The sequence below is a fragment of the Ricinus communis genome, chromosome 5, assembly GCF_019578655.1.
Source record: "Ricinus communis isolate WT05 ecotype wild-type chromosome 5, ASM1957865v1, whole genome shotgun sequence".
NCBI classification, from domain to species: Eukaryota; Viridiplantae; Streptophyta; class Magnoliopsida; order Malpighiales; family Euphorbiaceae; genus Ricinus; species Ricinus communis.
This window is the reverse complement of record NC_063260.1, coordinates 21,269,168-21,278,343: the sequence shown is the minus strand read 5'-3', so window position 1 is coordinate 21,278,343 and position 9,176 is coordinate 21,269,168. Positions and strand designations below refer to the sequence as shown.

General features: G+C 32.0%; 1 protein-coding gene across 3 annotated transcripts; it reads left to right on the top strand.

Moving 5' to 3' along the window:
* The first annotated feature begins 1,657 nt into the window (after positions 1–1,657).
* LOC8284037 (ABC transporter B family member 9) lies at positions 1,658–8,339 on the top strand. 3 transcript variants are annotated; one of them, XM_002519713.3, is made up of 12 exons: positions 1,658–2,102; positions 3,289–3,343; positions 3,638–3,813; positions 4,002–4,223; positions 4,325–4,563; positions 4,774–5,299; positions 5,391–5,664; positions 5,743–6,403; positions 6,482–6,710; positions 6,795–7,061; positions 7,153–7,416; positions 7,531–8,339. In XM_002519713.3, the coding sequence occupies exons 1-12, from the start codon at positions 1,851–1,853 to the stop codon at positions 8,173–8,175; spliced, it is 3,810 nt and encodes a 1,269-aa protein (XP_002519759.2). In that variant the 5' UTR covers positions 1,658–1,850; the 3' UTR covers positions 8,176–8,339. The 3 variants fall into 3 exon arrangements, with proteins under 3 accessions (XP_002519759.2, XP_048229736.1, XP_048229735.1); XM_048373778.1 differs by having other exon boundaries at positions 2,034–2,102; positions 3,289–3,420; positions 7,531–8,338; XM_048373779.1 differs by lacking the exon at positions 7,531–8,339 and having other exon boundaries at positions 7,184–7,346.
* Positions 8,340–9,176: the final 837 nt, after the last annotated feature.

Here is a 9,176-nt window from a genome sequence, read left to right as displayed (position 1 = left end):
GTTCGAACCTGAGTTTCCACTCGAGCTTTGTAGAATTCTCTTACTGGACTAAAAGCCGAGTGGGGATGGATTGCATAATGCTTAGCTTGGTGCCTTTTAGTAATTAAACCGAAAATAGAAATCCAGGCCCAATACAATTTATCCGAAGATATGCCCTCAATTAAATTTGGAAAAATATCGGAAACATTCATGTTTTCTTTTATCAAATTTATGATTTTTTTTTTTGTTATGTTAAAATATTAAAAATATAATTTTTTAATTTTTTTTAGTAATTTACAGTTTTAGTTAATTTTTTATTTTTTTTAGTTTTCTACAATCAACAGCAATTAGAAAAAAAAAATAATAACACTCCTTAATTTTAAAGAAAAAGTTAGAAAAATGGTATTTCAAAATAAAAGAGTTTACACATTAAAAATGTTATTTTTTTGTTGGTTTTGAAATATTTTTAAGAATTTCTCATCAAAATTTGCGGGAATCTTTGAGGCCAGAAGAAAAAAATCTAAGAAAAATAAATAAATTTAAGAAAATATCAAAAATCTTAGTCTTGCATTTTTAAAATTTTTAAATTTTAAATTTTAAATTTTTTATATTTTAATTCATTCTAACTTCCAACAAATTATCTGCCTCCCTCTTTTCTGTACTTTCTACTTTATCATTTATTAGATTATTTTTTAAAAGCATATTTATATAAGTTAGATTCTTTATTTTAAAGAATTATATAATAAAAAATAGATTTAATTTCTTATATTTAAGGAGCTAAATTTCACTTTTTATTTTTGTTGTAATTAATATCTTATAGATTTTTCTATAAGTTCATTAATTATTTTATTTTTATAAAAAAATAATTTTTCCCTCTCAAAGAAAAAGAATAAAATTAATAATTATTAGATAAATAAAATGTAAATATAAATATAAACATAAAAAATCATTGAACTCAAATAAAATTTACATAAATAAAAAAAAATATTTTTAATAAACAAAATATAGTCTCTTAAATAAAAAGTATTATTGTGATGCTGGTAGTGATTCTAGAAACAGAGCTAAATCTAAGGGTCTTAAATTTTTCTTTTTTTCTTTTTGTCTTTTGTCATTATATAAGAGGTTGGAAATCTTTAAGCACAAGGCTAAGGTCAACTCTTAACTGCATTTCTAGACTTAAATGGAAGAAGAATATCTCCTCCGGCCGGTGTCTAATGGGCTACATTCTAGGGTTGCCCACCCATAAGGACTACTGACGATATTAAAATGCAGTTAATAATAATTCAATATTTCATTATGAAACTAGAGATATTAAGAAAATATTTACAAAATAATTTAAAAGATTAATTATATAAAAATAATTATATTTAATTTCCTTTTCTAAAGCATTTTTTATTTTATTTTTTACACAATTTTGTAGCAAATTAGACATAATAAAAAGTAGCCAGTGAAATCAATACTGATTTAACGGTAAATTAAGACTTTACCTCACTTTAATTGTACATTAAGTCAATATTTCAATATCAGGTTAGGCAAGTATTTAGGCCCTATCTATGTATGTTTATTGTTTAGCTTGTTTTGAGCTAGCAAAATGTGCAAGAATTTTAACACCAATATTAAGAGAATCAACTTGAATTCTCAAGGCAAGTTTCTTTCATTCATGTCATAATTATACATTTATAAACTATAACTCTCTCTTCTTGCTTTCTTTATCCATCTTTATGTGCGTAAATCTTTAGTATAATTATCTTATTAATGACTTCTTCAGTTTTTATTCTTATTTTGTTTAGCTTAAACTTCCACATTTAACTTAAGGAGAGAATTCAAGAACCCATTAAATAAAATAAAATAAAAAAAGGGAAGAAGCAGCCATGAGAGACGAGAGAGAAGCATCAAGTAGCCAAGTTCAAGGCCAAAAAATATCGAATGGAGATGACCAGAAGGTGGCATTCTACAAGCTGTTCGCTTTTGCAGATGGGCTAGACGTGGTTTTGATGATTGTAGGCTCTCTATCTGCCATTGCCAATGGCCTCTCCCAACCTGCAGTCACTCTCATATTCGGTCAGCTGATCAACTATTTTGGCACCTTACAAAGTTCAGAAATCGTTCACCACGTTTCCAAGGTGTCTTCTTCATTTATTGTTTTTTGCTTCTCATTAATTTATCTTGTTATATTAATTTCATATTTTGCCCCACCTTTTTATTATAATCAGTATTCAATTTTCCTAAATATTATAATCTGTTCCCGACTATGCATTCACACTGGCTTATTACTCTTGTGACATTCTGTTTTTCTTTTTTTCTTTTTTTATGACATAAAGATGAAAGGCATCCAATTTCATTATTATAGTTATTTTCATTTTATTATCCATTAAGTTCAACTGTTATTTACTTTTCATAAATGAGAAATTGATAATTCTATATAAAGAAGAAAGATCAAAGTCATTCAACCCATTAAGTAATTTTTTTATTTTTTTTTCCATGATTATATGTTCAATTTTGTAATAAAAAAATCAGTACTAGAATTGTTGACTCATCTCATTATAAAAAAATAGATAATCTAACAAGATATATTCTTCTTAAATATGATTTAAAATAAAATCTAACAATCTAACATTTTATCTTATCGGTCTCTAATTTATTTTTTTATATATATTTATCACGATTGAAAGCCTTTTCAAGTCTTATTTTCTAGAATTTCAAATAAAACTATGTGCTAGACTTAAAAATACATACAAAATTTAAAATATATTTTGTATGTATATACTTTTATGATTCTCATTCCTATCTTCTTCTTCTTCTTATTCGTTATTAATTAAAATTTTAGTTTATCACAGAAAATAATTTTATTTTCTTTAAAATAAACTTCCCCTTCCATACTGCACACCAGCGCAGTATAATTGTCAAATTAACAAAGAGAGGTTTTATAATTTTTATTTCTACTTAATTCGGGTTTGTAGAATGATGGAGCAACTTAAATAGCGTTGACATTGGCAATAATACAACACTCAACAGTAATATCGCATAAAGTCAACTTTCTAGCTCTAATTAATAGAGGTTACAATGGTCCAATCTCAATCGCAAGGTGCCAATTCCCTCGCAATGCATTGATTATATGTTGGTTTTTTTATTCTCAAGTCTGAAATTAGAAAAAGGAAAAAAAAAATAATTAATACTCGGTCATTACCTCTAAGATCTTAATAATCAATTGCAGAGGTGATTTTGGATATAAAAATATATATATCTTTTGAAGTTTCTGTTGATGGAAAATAAGTTTACTCAAAATGATTTCCTTTTTGTGATTTTCAGTTGGCAGTAAAGTTTGTGTACTTGGCAATTGCTACAAGCACTGTTGCACTTCTACGTACGTAAGGGAAAATTCTTTGTTACCTCTTTCTTCCCTGCAATTACTTGGTAACTATTAATCTTACATCTTATCAGGTCTGACTACTCCTCCATGAATTTTTTTTCATTTTAATCGCCGAATAATTTGAGCATTATTCACTGGTGCAAGTATTTATAGGAAGCTTGTAAGAGTTATAAATCATAACTAATGGACACTCTTTTAGAAATTCGTGACCGATGTATTAGTTGAACTATATACAAGTTCAGTTGTAGGATACTAATTACCTGCTGCTACTTTTGTTCTGGTCTGCAGAGGTTTCGTGTTGGATGGTAACTGGAGAAAGACAATCTGCTCGAATTCGAGGTCTGTACTTGAAAACCATATTAAGACAGGACATTGGCTTCTTCGACGCTGAAACATCAACCGGTGAGGTCATTGGAAGAATGTCTGGTGACACTATTCTCATTCAAGAGGCTATGGGCGAAAAGGTTGATCCTTGTTACCCTTATTCAATGTATGAAATTCAAACTGGCGGTTTGAATTCCTGAGATGACTCTAGTACCACTAAAACTGGAGTTTACATTTTTGCTTTATCAATCATTTTGGTAATGTCTTATCAAGAACATTTTGTTGTTGTTTTCTTAAAGGGTATTTGTGATCAAATATATCGTGACAGGTAGGGAAGTCTATACAATTAATATCAACATTTGTGGGTTGCTTTATTGTTGCCTTTGTCAAAGGATGGCTCCTTGCATTAGTTCTTCTTTCCTGCATTCCTTGTCTTGTATTTACTGGCGCGGTCTTAGCACTGCTTACTACAAAAATAGCAAGTCGTGGACAAATTGCTTATGCGGAAGCTGGTAATGTTGTAGAACAAACAGTTGGAGCCATAAGAACAGTAAGGCACAAATTAATATGAATGATTGGTGAAAATTAATTTCTCTTTCTGTTCCTACAATATCTATTAATAAACCAATTTTATTTTGAACTTTTTGCAAGGTTGCTTCCTTCTCAGGAGAGAAGCATTCGATTCAAAAGTACAATGAGAAGTTAAAGCTTGCATATAAAGCTACAGTGCAAGAAGGACTTGCCTCAGGCTTAGGAATTGGTTTAATGATGTTTGTGATCTTTGGCAGTTATGGACTTGCCTTATGGTATGGAGCCAAATTGACTATAGAGAAAGGTTATAATGGTGGACAAGTCATCAATGTTATGTTCTCGATCATGACTGGAGGAATGTGAGTGTTGAGGCCATTATCATTTTTGTTCTTTCATTAGAAAAGCCTAAAAAGAAAGGAAAAGTTTAAAGTTAAGCCCCTGAGGGGGCAAGCATTTGACCACTGGCTATTACCATACTACCAATTTCCTAATTCAGATGTTATTTTCCCAGCATTTAATATGTACTAGTTTGAATTTTTGAGTTCTTGTTCTTTTGGGTTTTGATTTAGGTCACTAGGCCAGGCTTCTCCATGCTTGCATACATTTGCAGTAGGGCAAGCTGCAGCCTATAAGATGTTTGAGACCATCAAGCGGAAACCAAAAATCGATCTCTATGACGCTAATGGGATGGTATTGGAACACATCAATGGCGAAATTGAATTAAAAGACGTGTATTTTAGATACCCTGCCAGGCCCGATGTTCAAATCTTCTCTGGACTTTCACTGAAAATTCCCTGCGGGACTACTGCTGCTTTGGTAGGACAAAGTGGAAATGGGAAATCAACTGTTATAAGCCTCATTGAGAGATTTTACGATCCAGATTCCGGTCAAGTGCTTATCGATGGAGTTGACTTGAAGAAGTTGAAGCTCAATTGGATTAGGGGAAAGATTGGACTAGTTAGTCAGGAACCGATTTTGTTTGCAGCAAGCATAAAAGAGAACATAGCATATGGGAAAGAAAATGCAACTGATCAAGAGATTAGAACTGCAATTGAGCTTGCGAATGCTGCCAAATTCATTGGCAAAATGCCTAAGGTAAACCCACTTTCTTTTGTAGATTACATGGTATTTTTAGTACAGATTTGCAACAGGAACAATATTATGATTAATGCATCTGTACTTGTAGGGCCTTGATACAAAAGTGGGAGAACATGGGACTCAGTTGTCAGGTGGACAGAAGCAAAGAATTGCAATTGCAAGAGCAATATTGAAAAATCCTAAGATTCTCCTTCTTGATGAAGCAACAAGTGCACTAGATGCTGAGTCTGAAAGCATTGTCCAAGAAGCACTGGAGAAAATTATGTGCAACAGGACAACCGTTGTCGTTGCACATCGTTTATCAACCATCAGGAATGCGGATATGATTGCAGTGGTGCAAATGGGAAAAATTGTGGAGAAAGGTAATAGCTTTGCATCGCTGCTCATTTCAACTTATAAAATTTATTCACCGAGTTAATCTTGTCATTTATGCAATCCAGGTACTCATGAGGAGTTAATCAAGGATATGGAAGGGGCATACTCCCAGCTAGTCTGTCTCCAAGAAGGAATTAAGAAAACTGAAAACTCTTGCGTCAGGATTGCAGATATTTTAGAAATTAGTTTGGATACCAGTCGACCTATATCCAGGGCTGGAAGCCTAAAACAGTCCACTTTAAAATCCATAAGTAGAGGTTCATCTCGAAGGAGACATTCTTTTACAGTTAGTGCATTGGGCCTTAGCATGCCTGATCCTATTAGTTTTCATGAAATTGAAATGCACGAGCAGAGAACTGAAAGATTAAAGAAACCTAAAGAAGTTTCTATCAGAAAGCTTGCCTACCTGAACAAACCTGAGCTGCCAGTTTTATTAGTAGGAACTACTGCTGCGGCCCTACATGGTATTACACTTCCAATATTTGGCCTTTTATTCTCAACAGCTATTAATGTGTTATATAAACCTCCAAATGAGCTAAGAAAAGATTCCAGGACTTGGGCATTGGTGTACGTGGGTATTGGTTTGGTCGATTTTATACTTCTTCCAGTACAGAATTTCTTCTTTGGAATCGCAGGGGGTAAATTGATTGAAAGAATTCGTTGTATGACATTTGAAAAGGTTGTGCACCAAGAAATCAGCTGGTTTGATGATCCGGTGAATTCAAGGTGTGAAATATTGACATAAAATTATTCTTAGAAAATTTATATAAAAGAAATTATATATGAACATTATTACATTTTTAGTGGTGCAGTTGGTGCAAGGTTATCCGTCGATGCTACTACAGTTAGGACTCTTGTTGGAGATACCTTAGCCTTGCTTGTCCAGAATATAGCAACAGTTGCCGCAGGGTTGGTAATAGCGTTTAGAGCCAATTGGATTTTGGCATTTATAATTCTTGCTGTGTCACCATTGATGATATTCCAAGGGTACATCCAGGTGAAGTTTTTGAAAGGCTTCAGTGGAGATGCCAAGGTTAGTGTAATTCAATATGTTCTGTTCTAATCTGAAGGGATTTAAAAGTTCTGTTGCCAAGTAATGATATTAATATTGTTACAGCTGATGTATGAAGAAGCAAGTCAAGTGGCAAATGATGCAGTTGGGAGCATTAGAACTGTTGCATCATTTTGTGCTGAGAAAAAGGTCATGGATTTGTATCAGAAGAAATGTGAAGGTCCAAGGAAACAAGGTGTTCGACTTGGACTAGTTAGTGGAGCTGGTTTTGGCTTATCTTTCTTTATAATCTATTGCACAAATGCATTTTGCTTCTACATGGGATCCATTCTGGTGCAACATGGGAAAGCAACATTTGAAGAAGTTTTCAAGGTACTAATAGTTTTTCTAAATTTAATTTTCTCCCCCTTAATCTCATTAAAGATTAGATTATTTTCCTGTTACAAATACAAATATTTGTCAGGTTTTCTTTGCATTGACAATTGCAACATTAGGGGTTTCTCAATCTAGTGGCTTGAGTTCAGATGCCATCAAAGCCAAGAATTCGGCATCTTCAATTTTTACTATCATTGATAGGAAGTCCAAAATCGACTCAAGTAGTGACGAAGGTATTATTCTTCCATATGTAAATGGTGACATTGAGTTCGAAAATGTCAGCTTCAAATACCCAATGAGGCCCAATGTTCAAATTTTCAAGGACTTGTCCTTATCTATACCATCAGGAAAGGTACTAATTAACCATGACCCTGAAACTTAGAGACTAGTCTTCTTATGATTTATGGATGTGGTTTCCATTTCTCTTCTTGATGTTTATCTAGCAGAATATTAATCTATTTTGCAGACTGCTGCATTGGTAGGCGAAAGCGGCAGCGGGAAGTCAACAATCATTAGCCTAATAGAAAGATTTTACGATCCTGATTCTGGTCATATATATTTAGATAATGTGGAAATCAAGAAGTTGAAACTAAGCTGGTTGAGACAACAAATGGGATTAGTGAGCCAAGAACCAGTACTCTTCAATGAAACAATCCGTGCAAACATAGCTTACGGCAAGCAAGGAGATGTAACTGAGGAAGAGATAATTGCAGCTGCAAAAGCAGCAAATGCACATAATTTCATTTCCTCGTTACCCCAGGGCTACGACGCTTGTGTTGGTGAACGAGGAGTGCAAATGTCTGGCGGGCAAAAGCAAAGAATAGCCATTGCCAGGGCAATACTGAAGAATCCAAGGATTCTTTTGCTTGATGAGGCGACAAGTGCTTTAGACGTCGAGTCGGAGCGAATCGTACAGGATGCATTAGACACTGCAATGGAAAATAGGACTACTATTATTGTTGCTCATCGCCTTAACACCATTAAAGGAGCTGACCTTATTGCAGTGGTGAAGAATGGTGTGATTGCTGAGAAAGGAAAGCATGATGTGCTTATAAAGATTAATAATGGTGCTTATGCTTCCTTGGTTGCACTTCAATTCAGTAAAACATAATAATAAAGGAAGAGAAAAGAGAAAAGGAAAGCTTATGCTTCTTTAATTTGCTGCTATAATGGTGACAGTTGAGAGGGTTAAAAAAATATTTAAAACCAAAGTATATAGTGATTTAATTTTTCTTTTTAACATCTTTATGTGTTTATTATGTGAAAATTTAGAAAATTTACATAAAAAGTTCAGTACGTATTTTTTTATTATATTAAATAGTTTATCCTGCAGGATGTGCAATTGTAAGAAATTTAATAATATAATAAAAATATTAAATTCAATCTAGTTTAAATTTATATAAAAAAAAAATTAGTATGTAACTTTTATTCTAAAATATAATGTTTTTAATATATAAATAATTTAAACGTATAGTGTGCGATAATATAAATTTTGACTAGTTAACTAAAAGAATTATATAATTTACTTTAAGTTTACAAGACATTAATCCAATTTACATAAATTTTTTAGTATGTAAATTCTATGTTAAGTAGAAAATAAATTATTTTATTAAATAATTCAATATCATATAATATGTAATGATGAAATTTTTTGGTAATATAATGAAATAATGTAATTTGCACAAAATTTATGTAACTTAGATTAAAATTATATATAATTTTTTAGTTATATTACGTCACATTTGAATGTATTATATAATTTACATCATATATAGTGTATAAAAAGATTTAACAAGTTAACAGAAAATTCTATAATTTAATTAAAGTTTATCATTATAGAAAATTCTATGATGATAAAAATCTCAACTGCCCATCTTCTCCATGGCCTTTGCCTTATTCCTCTATAAGTATTCTTTTGGAGTCTTCTTGTTCTCTTCTTCTTAACAGCCTTCTCAATCTCCATTGAAAATCACCAAAGAAAAAGTATCAGCTGCAACAAATATATAAAAATATGCAAGAAAATCATGAGATCAACAAGAAGAGCCTTTTGGGACTACGGTCGGCCGTGCATAGCGGCAAGAGGGTAAAACTCAGGAAAAAAAGGAATCGAAA

Coding starts and splice junctions, on each gene's coding strand:
- LOC8284037 (XM_002519713.3), top strand. CDS start 1,851: ATGAGAGACGAGAGAGAAGCATCAAGTAGCCAAGTTCAAGGCCAAAAA. Junction 5,300..5,390: donor TCATTGGCAAAATGCCTAAG/GTAAACCCACTT, acceptor CTGTACTTGTAG/GGCCTTGATACAAAAGTGGG. Junction 6,404..6,481: donor GATGATCCGGTGAATTCAAG/GTGTGAAATATT, acceptor TTACATTTTTAG/TGGTGCAGTTGGTGCAAGGT.